Raw genomic sequence first — 15,996 nt, 5'->3', positions numbered from 1 at the left:
TATATTATTCACACTGGAATATGTTAGTCTACCCTGACTATGTGTTAAATAAACGGATGAAACAATTATAAAGTAGCTTGGTTTTCTTAAAAAAAAAAAAACATGGCTGTAATCTAATTTCTTGTAAACTCATTATCAGGAATCTCATTGCTTTAGGGACCGAATGTATTGTTTCACCCCTTAAAGCAAAATTAGGGAAGGAGCTTTGACATTTAAAATTTGAATATTGATTTCTTTCTAGATCAGGTTTGCTAATAACCTGCCCGTTGTTAAGTCTGCTGCACACTGATTATTTTGAATTCGGGACTTGGTCTGGATGTCATGCTAGTCTAAATTATGTTACATCTCTTTCAAACCTCTTTCCTGTTCAAATAACGGCCACTAGTGTCAAAAATGTTGCTGACACTCAGACAACTGACAGAAGTGACCAGATGTGCTGATGTGGATTTCTATTTATTGATATTTGGTCCTGATTTTTTCCTCTCTAAAAGGTCAAAAGTACCATCCTGCTCCGTGATGTCCATAACGCTGGCCTGATATTGTTCAGTTTAAAATGGGGGGGTTGCTGAGAAATCAACGGTTTTCTTGCTGTGTGGTTTGCTGGCGCAAGTCAGAAACCCCTTCAATTCAACTATTTCCTATTCTCATATGTCGCACAGCTGGTCGCCCACTGAACAAAGTGAGGTTGTCTTTGGTCATTTGACATAGTAATTCCCAAACCTCGGGCCCAGCCCACAAACAGTTTGTGTGTAATGTAGTTCTAGGTGACAAAAACAATAAATAACTTCCATTATTTCTATGAAATGTATTTATTTATTCATTTTATTTTTAATTACTGGATTCACTTCGTCACATCTGTCTTTGATGCACTCTTGACATATGTTGGACACAACACCGTAGGTCAGGTGATTCTTCTCATAGTAAACTCCCACTGTCTCATTACAGCAAAACAAGCACAGAGCTGCCTCTGATACAGTGCTGTTGTGAGTAGTTAGTCGGCTGTTTTCATGCCCTTTGTTTATGTGGTGATATATGTAAAAGGCATGCTTAATGTTGCCATAGCGACCAGAGAGCACTGAAGCTGCAGACCGGTCCCTAAAACTTTCGTCTGACATTAAATTGCTCCAAAGCAAAGTAAACAGGTTGGAGGTCGATGATTTAAATCACAACTTTTATCAGGCTTTAATTCTCAAACCAAGGGATGGGATTTCATCTCTTCCAAGGTCAGTTAACAGATCAACACAATGCTGCGTCTTTCTTAGGAGAGCTATTGCCTGCTGTTATCTCTGAAAGACAAAACAGAATAAAAGCAGCACCAAAGAAGACAACCTTTGGAGCGACAGCTGTTGCACCACAGTGAAGACTGATTGCTAGACCTGTCTGTCTGGCTCACATTAAATACAAATATTTACTCAAATGGCAAACATTTGAATACTGAGGAATTGTTACACACTAGGCTGATTAAGTTTTCTAGGATCTCAGAGACACAAAACACCAGACATCCATATTTCCCTTTTTGCATAGCAACTCCTTTTCTTTCTACTAAGAAAACTAAATGAATGAAGGATGTAAGCTTAGATATCTACCGGTAAATATCAAACAGACCATCTCAACTCTTTTAAGCATCTTCCACCCCTACTTTTAAACTTTGCTGTTAATAAGTATTTGGAGGCTATTTTGATATGAGTAACTCAAAGGAATCAATCAGGAACCCGTGCAAAAGAAAAAGAAGGCTTGAATGCCATGGCTGCAGGCTCAAGCTGGTTATTTTAATGCACAAAAAATTAAACATTAAATGTAATCAGGGATTGCGACCTGCCCTTTCCCGCCTTTCGTCCGTAGACAGCTGGAGATAGTCACCAGGAACCCCTCGCGACCCCACTTGGGATTAAGTGTGTAAGAAAATGGATGGATGGATATAATCAGGGACAATTTTAAACAGAAGAGTTTATTTACTTATAAAATAAGTCTTAAATATATTTAGTCATTTTAACAATCCTTCTAGTGAAAAATTTGGCACATATGTATTCAGACTACTTAGTAAACATTCTATATATATTTCTACTAAAACAGCTGCAACTCTTTTGGAATATGTGTCTACCACCTGTCATCCGTAAAATTATATTTCTTATTTCTGTAAATTAACCAGAACTGTCAGATTGATGTAGCATTGATGTAGGTTTACCTACTGATTCTTAACAGGATTGTGGTCTTGCACTCAACCAGGCAACAACGTTTTAGGTTGAAAGGTTTGTTCCGGGCTTATCTGACCAGAGAAAATGCTTCCATATATCAGCTGTGTCTAATATCTTGCTTGTGGCAAACTTCAAAATCGACTTCTCACGGCTTTCTTTGGAAAATTTCTTTTTTCTTGAACTTTCGATTACAGGTCAGATTTATGAAGTGCAGGTCTAACAGTTGTCATGATGTCAGCTCTCCCTCAGATATTGATCTCTGTTGAAGCATAAGAGTTACCATGGTTATTTAGCATGCAATAAAATATAACTAGATGTATGAGAATTTTTTTTTTTTAATAATACAACTACATTAAACAGTTGGATTATTTATGTTTAGGTTAAATACCTTCATAACATCACAGTTATGCTCTATAAATTGCTGTAGCATACTAAGTTGTATTGGTATGACCACACTAGCAATTCACTGTGTAACTGTTTAAACATTTATATAATTTCTCTCTTGCATGGCATTTTCTTTATCAAGGTTGATTTTTAAAATGCCATCTAAGATGTGAGCTAAAGTCCTAATTCCAGCCACTGAACAAAGTTTAGTCTTTGTAAAAATGTAAGACATGAGCGGCCATTTGTTAATGTCAGTGTATTCTTATCTTTTTTCTGTGAGCACCACTGGCCCACTGATAGCCCTTCTAGATCACAGACAAGTAAAAGCTGAACTTTAACAGAAGGCTGAGAGTGCAGCGTTCTTAACACATGGATTCTCCTGCACAAAGGGGGCATAGCAATGGCCTACAGGTCTGCAAGTCCCAAGCAATCACTGCTTTGAAAAGTGCCTCTCAGCTTTCCTCACCCTCTCTGTCCAAGGCCCATCTCTACACGATTCTATGCATTTGATTTCCCCACTTCTTCCTCTATGCATCACGTCCACTCCCACTTTTGGCCCAGCAATGTGTCTGCTTCCTTGCTTGCCCATGCCTTGCTCAGACAAGGGCAAAGAGGCTAATCCTGGCTCTAAGGCCAAGTAAGCTCAGTCAGCTATCTCCCTTCTCTTTCTGTCAGCAAACATTTCACCTGACACTTTCCTAGGCAAGGGCTATGGACACCAGGGAGCAGGATGGTACTTTTGACCTTTATGTGAGTAAAAAATCAGGACCAAGCCCTCTGAATCTCCGCTTCAGGTCTTTTTTTTAACATGCCAGCACATAAATAAATGGTTATCTTCCAACACAAGATGCAGCTAAACTTACAACTTTTTGTTGGTATTTTCTACCACCTACTACCGTAGAAGCTGTTTTATTGCTACCTGTGATTTAAAGTGAGTGGATTTTAGTGTATGTGAAGACGAAAAACTCTGCAGCAAACTGAATTTTCTAAAAGAAACCTGCAGCCTTAAATCACTATCCATCAATCACAACATTTTAGTCATAAACAAACTGGCTTTTCCCTTCTTCCATCTGATGAAAGAAGTCATGCCTAAAAGTATGCAAACAGTTAAAGACATTTGTGAGCTTCGACTGATGGAATATTTGATGCTGAGCCTTGATAGCGTACCCACAAGCATGGAGTCCAACATGCAGAGTACAGTTCATTAAACCAATTTATTTATGACTTGTTTTTCCTACGTTGACAGGAGGTCAAGCTCCATGGCATAAAGTTTAGAAGACACACTAAGTCAACCAGTGATAGTCATATTAAATACACACACAGAAAAACAAAATTAATTTTTTCCTCATTCTGAATTAAAAAAAAATACAGAAAACAATCGTAGTTTTTGTAGGACTACCAATCATTTATTTCGGCTTTTTTAACAATTTTTCTCTTTGCAATTGGATGTTCTTGGAATGAGGTTTTGCCGAAAGATTCTCATTTAAAAATGAATTGGTATCAGCCTCCATCTATCCTCTCTTTACTTGTAAACAGCTTCTCTATCCTTGCTGATGAAAAGCATCCTCATAGCTGCCAACAGCATATTTCACAGTAGGGATAAAGTGATCATGGTGATATGCAATGGTAGCTTTCATCCACACACAGCATTTCGCTGTGTGTGGATGAAACAAAATGTGACAATATAGGATTTATCTGACATCACCATACCCTTGTTTTCAGTCTGGCTTGTTGTAAGGTCCCAATAAAACTTTCTATAGCTATTTTATTCTCTCAAATAAGCCTCTTGTCGACAGATTCTCTTACCTGAGCTGTGCATTATTGTGACCTGCTCACCCAGTAATTCAATGTAGGTGGCCATTTCTTCATATTTTATACTCTTCCCATTTTCTGAGAAGCAATTAAAAACACTTCATGAGCCGTTCAAAGCTAGGGATATTGTTTTATAACTGGTCTCCTTTAAACTTCTGCATAACTTTCTGCTTGAACTTTTTGGTGTCTTGGTCCTCATGTAGCTTTCTTTCCACTTATGTTTTCTTACAAATCAGATGCCTTCAGAAAGCAGTTAAGCTTTTTCTGGATTTCATTTGCACAGAGAGACCATAATTAACAAGTAATTGACTTCTGAAAGTAGTTTATTTCATTTGATACTATTGAGGGGTATTTAAATAAAGACGAGTTGTAAATGGGAAATATATACACCACAGCTTTAGACTTTTATCAAAGGTTTTGAAAGCCATTTATAATTTCTTCACATATAAATGACTTTGCTCTATGGGCTGTAATGTAACTACATGTGAAAGGGTAAAGGGGTGTATGCATACTTTTGCAGACACCCTGGCTGTAAAGATAGTATGCACTATAAAGAAGGAAACAATAAACTGTGAACATACCACAAATTATAAAGATCAATTTCTCTGTAAAATGCAAGTAAACGTTTCACACATTACATAGGAGTCTCTTTCAGCAAGATAGCAACACAATGTGTTGCATACTTTAACACAGTGGGATTACCTCCTGTGATTTCACTGTGTTTTTACCAGAATGCCGACTGTAAAACACTACAAAAATATCTCTATATATATATATATATATATATATATATATATATATATATATATATATATATATATATATATATATATATATATATATATGTAAGTCAAACTGACCCTTTTGCCAGGAAAGATCATAATAATAAACTAACTAACTGAAAGCAACATTGTGGGCTTGGGAAAGAGGACAGGAGCCTGTCTTTTGTTGGTCAATAAAAATTCTTGACCACTCAAGTCAATCCCTAGCGGCATAGCCTGTCAGGTTTAGCAGACTGGAATATCTACAATAAATAATAGATTAAAGATAGAAAACTCAGTGAAAGTTTTTATAATACACCACAAAACCTCAGCACTTGTGACAGTGCTGGTATAAAATGCATTCAGGTCAAAAACAAGGCAGAGATAAAGTTTACTTTTGAGGCAAAGTGACTGTTTAAGAAAAAAATGCATGAAATCCTCCATGGAGAGTCATTCTAGGTTCATGTGTGGGTGGATGTATCTTGCAAATACCATTTCTAATGCACTAGCATATGACAAAGATCCCAAACGTTTTGCTATGATTTAAAAGATGTTTTGAAACCTAATTTACACACTGATATTACTCCCATAGGCTGTATTTGCACATGTGAGATGCCATCACATTTGACCTTTACTTGAGGCACCATAGAAGTCTGGTTCAGAGACAGCCACATCAGCACAATATGCTGCATAATGGGCTTTAAGGGGATCAACTACAGCTGTCTTCTGGTACAAATGCTAGGAGTAAAATTAGAGACTAATCTAACTCTACTTTTCTCAAAGGATATGCACATATTCATGATCAAGGATTATTTTTGAAGAAACAGGAGAGGGAGGAAGTCTTTCTTTGGTGCATTATTTGATTTTATCAAAATGGTTCTTAGCAGTTAATGGGAGTATCTTTTAAAAGGCTGTTCATTTTGGATGAATGGAGCATATTTATTGAGAAATTGTACTTGTAATTGTAGTTGTCCAAATCCTCTCAGCTACTGCAAAAAAAAAAAAAACTTTTGGTGTTGTTACTTTGACAATATAGGGCCATATCTGCCTCCTTGGAAAACAAGGCTTAAAATTATTTGTGGTAATAACAGTAAAACAACATCTCACTTATGTTTTCACTTTTATCATCGTTTTTACTCATATGTCTGCACCATTCTGTATGTCTGTAGTAACACGTCTGAGCTATCTGTGAAATATAATATTTCTGGATCATACCATCAAAAAAGAAATACGTTCTTTTCTTTAGAAGTGGCTAAAGAAAAGAACAAGTGGAGGGGCATCATTTTATATGTTTTACAATGATCATTTAGTTCAGGCTGTTAAAAAAAAACCTTGGGCCTGGTTGTTTGAGATGTTGGAACTCGTCTGAATGATCGAGAAGTCAAACTGTCTTAATAGTGTCTGAATCCTGTACCACTATTGTTGGGAGCTGGAGAAAATACCATTTTTCTCCAGCAGAGTCCGCCGTGGATCCTCTGAGGGAGCCTCCTGCACAGGTGCAGCTCATCAAGACCATCAGAGGATCCACTACTTAAGCTGCCTTCAGACCTTACCTCAACGCCGCAGTGTTGTTCCAGTTGGTCAGCGCTAAAGCCTTGATCTCAGTGATTTTTCCATGTCCTTAATCCCGAGTCAGATTCTAACGTTTGTCTCTGTGCCTCTAGGTGACTCGTGCTTCCTCCGTGAAAGCTCTGGAAGAGCTAACCTGCCGAGCCAACCCTCTGAGCCAAACCCTGAAGATTCTCAGTCAACCTCTAAGCAGCTCTGGGCAAGAGCTAGGAAACCCAAGCCAAGGTCTGTTCTAATAAGACGTGAGACGCTGAAGCAGCTAACGGACTCTGCTAACACATCCTTCTCCAGAACCAACAGTGACTCTCCCAAGGAGAACCTCAAGAACCCTCAAGGTACTATCAGAGCACCATTGGAAACCAAAACCCCGTCAACAGTCCTTAACTGTGTTGTCTCTCACGCAGACTCCGGTGAAACCAGATTCCAGGCCCAAACCAGTCATCTGCATATTATGTGCTTGTGCAAATAAACTTGTTAAACTTTTCATCCTGTGTCCGTCAGTGGTGTTCTGCATCTTTGGGTCTCCATTAGAGAACCAATCATGACAACTATAGCCATTAAGGTTAATAAGGCCGACAGAAATATAATGACCACATTTAGTTCAGTTAACCCTGCAACCCCTGTACCTAATGGACAGTCTACATATACTGCTAACATCACCAAGTTTACACCATCACCATAAAATTACTTAGGTAAGGGATTAATTTCTATTTAACAAAAACATCTTGCTTGTCATTTAAATTGTTGAAGCAATACTAGAAGAACATACTACTTATGCGTTTCAAAATATACAGAAACTAATCAAATGGGGGAAAAAAGTAAGACAAAGTTCCAAGTATTTGCTTCAACATTTGCATTTATGCCAGTAGCTATTCAATTCAATTCAATTCAGTTTATTTATATAGTGCCAATTCACAACACGTCATCTCAAGGCACATTACAGTTACCAGATCATACAGTCAAATTGATTCAAAGTTTTCTACCTAAGGAAAACCAGTTGATTGCATTGGCTCATTGACTCGAATGTAATCCCTCACATTAAGCATGCTTGTAGCGACAGGGGAGAGGAAAAACTCCCTTTTAACAGGAAGGTTTAGTATGATCGCACCCAAATTAGCTCAAACTAATACAGTAAGTCTGTACCCTTTGGATCTTAAGCCTTTATCTAAACTTTATTATACGTTTAGTTTGAGTTGTATCCCTTAAGGTAAGAGGCTGATAAAGTTTACTTTAACTGACAAAGCTGCACTTCCTCTGGCCAGATTGTTAGCCATAACTAGCTTATCCCTGGAGTAAAAAATGACTGAAAAGCCATTGTCACAAGCTGCAAACTCACACTGCGTAAAAATAAAAAAAATCATCAACTGCCATTTCATTTGAATAATAAGTTAAATGATGAAACACGAGAAAAAATATCTTTGGATATACTGCTCCCAGGAGGACCAAGAAGTTGCTTATCCAGAAAGTTGTTTCTAACTAAAGGGAGAAATAGACTCTACTGTTCTATTAAAATAACTTATGTTTTGAAGCCCTTCATGAATTGCCTCAACCTTGTAAAAGCTATGCTGATATAGATCTGAAATCTGATTTTATGCTGAATCAACCCAATATGGCACCCTACGGTGTGTTGATCTACACATAGGTATTTGAATTTCTAATTTCAAGGTATGAGAGCTGCATTTATTTAAAATAGGATGAATTAGACTTCGGAAGCTCATGCATTGATAAAAGCAATACTTGATTTTGGCTAATTAAAAACCAAATAAGTTACACATTGTCCCTTTAAGTTTACCCATGTAAAAATTATGTAAAGCTGAACATACTTTTAAAAGTTTTTAAAAACTTGATACCTACTCAAAATTCTTATCTGTAAACCCATAGCTCATTACTAAGGGGTGTTTTAATAAGCACTATACAATTATTAGTGATCAGAGTTACAAGACAGACTTGTAACTTTAATGAAATTTTCTTGATTTATGGTAACATAATGGTAATTTAACAGCAATATTTTACTATACAATAAATAAGGTGATTTCTGATTAATATTTATGAGAACATCCAGTTAATGTTGCTTACGGACTCAGAGAGTGTACGGCAAGTCAACAAACTGTCATTTGTGACAGCAAACCTGTCATCCCCCACTGTTAAATAAATATTAAAGCAGGAGTTTGTGTGTGTGTTTTCTCTTAGCAGGGGATGACTAATTATGATTCTGCTTGCAGACAATCGAGTGCTGAAGCAGCCATTGTGTTCTCCTTAGATAATACCCTTCTGACAGAACTATTGCTGAAGCTACTGTAATAAGTCCTTCCTGCACCCTATCTCCTTCCTTTACTTTCCTCGTTCTTATTCTTTCATTTATCTGTCTGTCTGTGTCAGCAGAGACCCTGTTGGAGCCAGAGCATTTTCATGGAGCAGCAGCCTGACAACTAGCCATCTATTTAGGGATAATGGGGCCTACTTACGCCAGAACAGATAATGCTGTTGTCTACAAGAAGTGCAAATAGTCCCCTGACAGAAGAGGCGGGCCGAGTGTGATGCCTTGAGATCTTTTGGCATAGATGGTTGGCAAAATATCAGCACAACGCTGCCCTGCTTAAAGGCATAATATAAATATCACAAAGTGAACTGATTTCTGAACATTAAAAAAGTGTGATTTGAGTATGTTTCTGTGCAGATCTGGAAACTGCTGGGAAAATTAAGGGCGCAAGAGGAAAAGAATCTGGGGCGCAGAATCCACTGGTGCGAGGGTTTCTTTTTTTTCAAAAAATTTCGTAAGCAAGGGATTATTTAATGAAAAGAAAATATTGGCTATTGACCAAAATCGACAAATATTAAGTTTAGCTGACTCTGGCTACGGACAGGTTGATTAGAAAACCTATAAAAATCTAATCCGGGAATGAAACACAATAAAAAAATAGAAAGGAAACATAATGAAATGCTTGATGAATTGTTGGCTCATCTTCAGCATGGTCACAGTGGTCATAGTTAAGTTTAATTCTGACTGGAAGGTGTTTTTAAATGATGTTTTAGAAGCAAAAGAACAGTATGAAAAAATACAGTGTTCAACACATCATCTGAGGAATTTGGTACTTTCATCCATCACCTTAAACAAATATAAATTCCATTTAATCCAAGCGCTCTTTTTGAAAACATGTTACCTGCACCCACCTTAGTAACACAGTGGGAGTATTTGTTTCACGATTGCCTGACACTGGGGATGTAAACGAATACTTGACTTATTATTAATTGTCCATTAATGGCTTATTAAATTCAAATTTGTTCCATTCCCTTAAAAGATATCCCTTTCTTGTTGACATATTACCACCGTCCACCAGACAGCACCACTGTTCATTCTTAAGCAAACCCTCTGCTTAAGGGCTGGTTATACTCCCCGAAGCAGTGTGTCGCAGTGAGCTTGACACAGACATTTTTTTATTGCGGTCACCTACAATTTGGGAAAGGTGCAGCAGAGTGTCTGCAGAGGGGGGGGTGGCGACGTATTTTTGTTCACTGCGACACCTATGCAGACAACCTAGTTTCGAAGTATAAATCAGCCTTTAACCACAGGAGAAGTAATGCCAGAGCAGAGGGAGGCACACTAAAGCAGAAACATGAATCAATCATGAGTCCGGTCTGGGATTATTATTATTACCTCTGCTATGGAGGTTATTTTTTTGGTTGTGTTTGTTGGTTTGTTAGCAGGTTTGCTTGAAAATTGTTGAATAGAATTTCATTATATTTTAACCAGAGTTTCACCCCATGCCAAGGACCAATCCATTAAACATTGGCAATGATCCAGATGTTATTCCACATACAGAAATTTTAAAGGATTCTTTAACATGGTCTGATGGGGTTATATGGAGGAACAGGCAGTATCCACCAAAACCAGAGGGTGGCAGCAGTAACTATTATGTTATGTTCAGACCACAAGTAGCAGAAGTAGCTAGTTTACATGCAAAGTCAATGGTTGATGTGCACCAAGGCGCACGTTTTGAGTAGCAGGAGCAGCGCGTCTGAGCAGCTGACGAGATTCTGAGTATTTGATGCGTGTGACAAGCTTCAGAAGCAGCAGCTGCTAGAGTAGGAAAAATTGAACTTTTGCTGCTTGGTGCGCCACATCAACCAACCAGAGAAGCTGGGAGGTGGCAGGGAGACTGACACAGTGCTGCTGATGCAGATCGCAGATGCAGAGGCTGCTGTTGAATGGGATTCCTAGTGAGAGCTAGTGTACGGCACCGACAGCTAAATAATATTTGAAGGCAGGATCGTAATCTTGATGAACTCACTGCACAGATGAAGTTTTCAATTGGACTTTCTAACTAAAAAAAATATTTAAACTACAAGCATCAAAAATGAAGCAGCACACTGCAGCACACAGCACACTGCTTCTGCTGCATGTAGTCTGAAACGTAGCATTAACAGTTTCAGCAATGGAATCAAAATACAAAATATCGATAAGTATTTTACTAAGGACAAAAAAAAACAAAAAAACAAACAAATGAAGTCTCGATCTGCAGATCAAAAAAGAAAGCAGAGTACGAATGAAAAAGGTGAGAGCAGAACAAACACCAGAGGCTGCAGGCACATGCCGTGCCTCAGCCAGGGCAGCCATGCAGAATTATGGGTTGGTTTGTTTGTTTAAGCAGGATTGCTTGAAAATTTATGAATGGATATTAATGCAATTTTTTACTAGATGTGGGCCTCAAGCCAAGGAGCAATCCATTGAGGTTTGGTAATGATCCAGATTGTGAGTGGGTTTTAGCTTTAGGTATAAGTCTCACTATGGAGCAAAGTTACTGCTTGGCAGAGGTCTGTGCTCTCTAAGTGCTGCTTTTCTAATCTACACTATTTAATAGTGACAAGGATGCAGAATTTAATTTATGCTGTTCTGTCTGTAAATACAAACACTCGATAAACTCTCAAATTTATGTTTTAAAGAGTACCCAATACACTGCTTCATCACCCAGCACGAGGCACCCATCGCTTTCTCGGCTGCGCTCAAATGGCAAGTATGTGATGATAAAAAGTGTGGGATGCTACACAAGAAAATTTTAACATGAGAGAAGACATGCAAACAAGAAGCACGGTAGATTGGGAAAGTATTATTAAGTCGACACAAATCATGTATTCAAGTTTCAATCTTCCTTTAAGAGCAACCAGAGCGACCTAATTGTTGGATTAAACTAAAAACAGAGAGCTAAATCACAGCTTCCACTTCATTTAAACTAACTAAATAGTCTGATAGCATGTCAAAGTAACATATCCTGTATTTTAATGATAGTTTTACAATTTTGTACATTGGAAACAGGTGTTTCACATATTTTATTCAGTATTTACTTCATTAACTTATTAGGTTCATGTTTTGGTATTTATCTTACTAATGTGTTAGAACATATGTGTTGTTTATTCAGTCAATATATAAGTCAGCTGGCACGACAACTATTTCAAAATATTACGATGTACTATTTCTTTCTTAACTCAGCCTATTGTAGAAAAATTATTTAGCCCTTCAGTTTGTGTAAAGATTTTATTGATATAAAAGAACTCAAATTTTGAAGTTGATGGATAAGATCCATCAACTTTAGATCAATTAATTAATCAAGAACTTGCATCCCTACATGACACTAAAGGTACAGTAGCTTGTTCATTTCAAGGACAAATAAACTTTACCTTGAAATTAGCAAATAGGTGTGTTATCCTTTTAGATGCCCCTGGCTGCCATCGTCTTAATGAAGAAGGGCATTCTACTTCCTCCCAGTTGTCACCCTTTGTCTCTTTTGGTAGTTTAAGCATTCCCATAGGCGGCTTTTAACGGATTTCAGAGTGCAACCCATGCATTCAGTGCATAGTGTTACGTTAATTCATCTTTCATTTGTTACAGTCAATATCAAATACTGCAGAAACTGAGAGGGAAAAACTCAATTATCTATTAAAATGATCCCCACTTATTGGCTCAGTTTAAACTCAGCTTACATGAGATAAAGTTGCTTCATGAAAGTGTAGCTCCCCGTGTCCAATCCGAGGTGAATCTTGCCTCTTTAGAACATGAAGTAATAATAAATTAAATTTTTCTTATTCATTTTTACAAATGTAGTTAAAACAGCTGTCCTCTAACACTTTCACAGTGACATTTTGCTTCTGGTTTTAGTACCAATACTCAATGTAAACTGAATGACTGAAAGGTGAAAAACATTTAATAAAATTGTGGAATACTCATCAATATAATAAGTCTACAAGAAAAAATTAAAATGTGCAAACCCAAAAATACGTGACTACATACGTATATAAATGATAAAATTGTCTCTGTGCCTGTCTCTTTGTGCCAGAATCCAATGGCAGAATGAGAAGAGTCATTTTCCTCTTCTGGCTGCAGACAAGAAACTACAGCGAAAGAAAGGAAGGCTAGAGGGGGAGGGGAAAATAAAATAAAGAGGACTGACAGATGTTACTATAAGCCACATGTGATTTATTTTTTTCTTCAAGAAATGATCTGGGTAAAAAAAAAATTCAGCAAAAATTGGTTTAAATGTTTCTATTAAATTAATTCTTCTACAAAGCAAATTACACAGGAAGATCATCGAAGAAAATTGAGCAGGAAGGTGCAGAGACTCAGAGAAATGGATGAACAGGATGATGCAGCTTTCATTTCAGCGTAGAAACTCAAAGTCTATCTTCATCAGTGACCCACTCTGTGTGTAGCTCTAACTGCAATGGGAGGGTGGAAAAAGGAGGAGCAGCAGACCATAGGGATCAAAGCCAGCTAAATGTAAAGATCAGAAATGAGCTTCTACACTAGCGTTACAGTAAAATATGTATGTGTTCCTTTTCCTGCACGCAGGTGTAATTGGCCTTTTCTTTGATGGTATTAGGTTTTGCCATGGTGCTAAACTGAGGCTAAAGGGATGGAGGAGAGGTGAGCAGGGCTCCTGATGTGGGGGAGGGCACTGTGAGCACTGAAGAGGGAAGTTAATTTATGTTGGGAGAGAATTAGGTTTTACTGGCCTTTATGGGCCTGTGGACAGGGAAGTAAGAGGAGCGAAAACTGTGATGCGTTTTGGCGAAAAAAGGTTCAAGAGTTGAAAGAACACGACATGGCTCTAAGTAAGCAATCTGGCTTCAGTGCTGTAGGCCACAGCTAGCTGGCTCTAAGACAGCTTTAGATAATGGAGTTTAAGCTTGAACTTACCACAGCCTCTCTCGTCGCTCCCATCAAAGCAGTGGGGCACTCCGTCACACTCCCAGCCACCCGGGACACACGTTCCATCTTCACACATGAAGTTTCCAGGAATGTTACACTCGGTGGTAAAGTTATTCCCAGGAAGCAGCTGGCTGTCTGATTTCAAAAAAGAAAAAAAAAAGAAGAATGTTATACAATATCCTCCCTCCATAACGAAATCAATTACCAAAGCATCGGCAGCAAAGTCGAGGCACATAACCATTATCCTCTTACTTCCTTTAAGGCATAAACACATTAAAAGGGAAGCTTTTCTACAAAATGCAGAAGAAGAAAATAAAGAAAATCACATGAATACTTAAAATGAGATGATATTTTAGCACTAACAGCTCTGTTGGCAAAACCACTCATTCAAAGCGAGACAGTATCTGAATAGAAAAGATAAGAACCTAAACGCCAGTAAACACAGAGCACCCATTTTACACATCCAACCTAGAACTCTGATTCCCATACATACTAAGATCAGAAACAGACACTTCCATACAGAGATTTTGGGCTAAACTAGGTTTGGCTCTATCTAGTTGATGCAGTGAAGCTGCAGCATAATAGGCTGGAATGTGAAACATGGCCTTTAAGCTGAGGGCTGACACTGCATGGCGAGCAGGTTTGCTCATAAACAAAGCTCTGAAAGTAATTAGGAGAACGGAGAACACATGCTGCAGCACCAAGACTAGGATTTGTTGTTAGCAGCTAGCAGCTTGATTCAAATTGAGAATATAATGGGGAGGGTCAACCTCCTGTTAAAAGTTCTGGTCACTCATCATTTTATTATGGTATTAAGGGGTAACCAGGGAGACGTGGATAAGGACTTTCCATAGATGCTTCAACTCACAGTAGAGGGAAAACATTTAAGATAATCTTTAAACCATAAATTTACAATCTAATGTCATTTGTTTTGTCTTATTTCAGATTACATTTTAAAGTGGTTTCTAAACAGGGTTCTGACTAGGAATTACTTTTTAAACTTGTTCTTTGCTGTCAGGGCAGTAGCATGTTCCGCTGCCTCAGTGTGCTGATGACAGTCTTAATGGTGCGGGATTAATATTTTTACGGCACTTTTCTCACATGTGTGTAAAGATTGAGGTAACTGTGTTTTCAAAACACCATCGCTCGTTAAAGTTAGGTTATTGCTTTGATTGCATTGTAATTCTAAAAGTTTCGGCATAACCAGCATCTGTGCTGAAATGTGCTGGGATGGAATACCAGATAACAGTCATGAGTGTATCAGCCTGATTTTCAGTAATACTGATTTTTCAATCATAACATCCTTTTACACTTTAATACCCTGGCAATGACCATGCTAAATAAACATAGGTTAACATTGGTAACTATATATTGTTTAGTGCTGTTTAAACAGATTTGCATGCGAGTATTTACAGAAAGCCTTTTTCAAATGAAAATTTTAATTTAGGAAAAAATTTGGTTTAAGGATGAGTTCATAGGTGTCCATAAGACATTTCCCAATCCTGATATGCAACGTAGATAAAAAAAAACAAACAAACAAAAAAAAAACTTTCAGTTCCTGAATTTACTACAAAAAACAAAAGGAAAGTCACTTTTTGAGACCCTCGGGGTTGGAACATATTATTCATTCAGCTGTTCAGGTAGGTATCTATATAATGTATAGTGCTGTTTAACCACTTTTGCCCAAAACATATTTTGTCAGATCTTCACCTGATATTCAATATAAAAAGGATAGCATGTGAGTATTTACAGAAAGCTTTTCCTAAATGAAAATCTTAATTTAGAAAAAAATATAACCTAATTCCATGGTAAAATACATTAGAACAATTTACTGAGAATGCTGAGATTTCAGCTTTTGGTTCTGCTCACACTGCTTTCTTGTTTAAACTACATTTTTGGTGCCTTTTTTCTTTATTGTGTGCTTTAATATCTTTTATCTGCACGTAAACTTAGCAGCTATCTTAATTTATTTCCGACTGCCTCTGATTTAATCCTGTTTTATGGTTGACTGAGAATTTGCCCAGTTAATATTACTGGTTTACCGTGGCGTTATGCTATTTTTTTCCTGTAAAAA

At 37.6% G+C, this 15,996-nt stretch overlaps 1 protein-coding gene across 1 annotated transcript in view; it reads right to left on the bottom strand.

Annotated features, from left to right (window-relative positions):
• ldlrad3 (low density lipoprotein receptor class A domain containing 3) overlaps positions 1–15,996 on the bottom strand; it is a 142,157-nt gene that overhangs the window by 63,336 nt on the left and 62,825 nt on the right. The window contains exon 2 of the mRNA XM_038275397.1: positions 13,911–14,057. Within this exon, the coding sequence (XP_038131325.1) occupies positions 13,911–14,057 (147 nt within the window). The remainder of the gene's footprint in view (positions 1–13,910; positions 14,058–15,996) is intronic.

Source organism: Cyprinodon tularosa, unplaced genomic scaffold (assembly GCF_016077235.1).
Source record: "Cyprinodon tularosa strain WSP-4 unplaced genomic scaffold, ASM1607723v1 ctg121, whole genome shotgun sequence".
Classification (NCBI taxonomy): domain Eukaryota; kingdom Metazoa; phylum Chordata; class Actinopteri; order Cyprinodontiformes; family Cyprinodontidae; genus Cyprinodon; species Cyprinodon tularosa.
The sequence above is the reverse complement of the archived record's forward strand: the minus strand, read 5'-3'. Positions and strand labels throughout refer to the sequence as shown.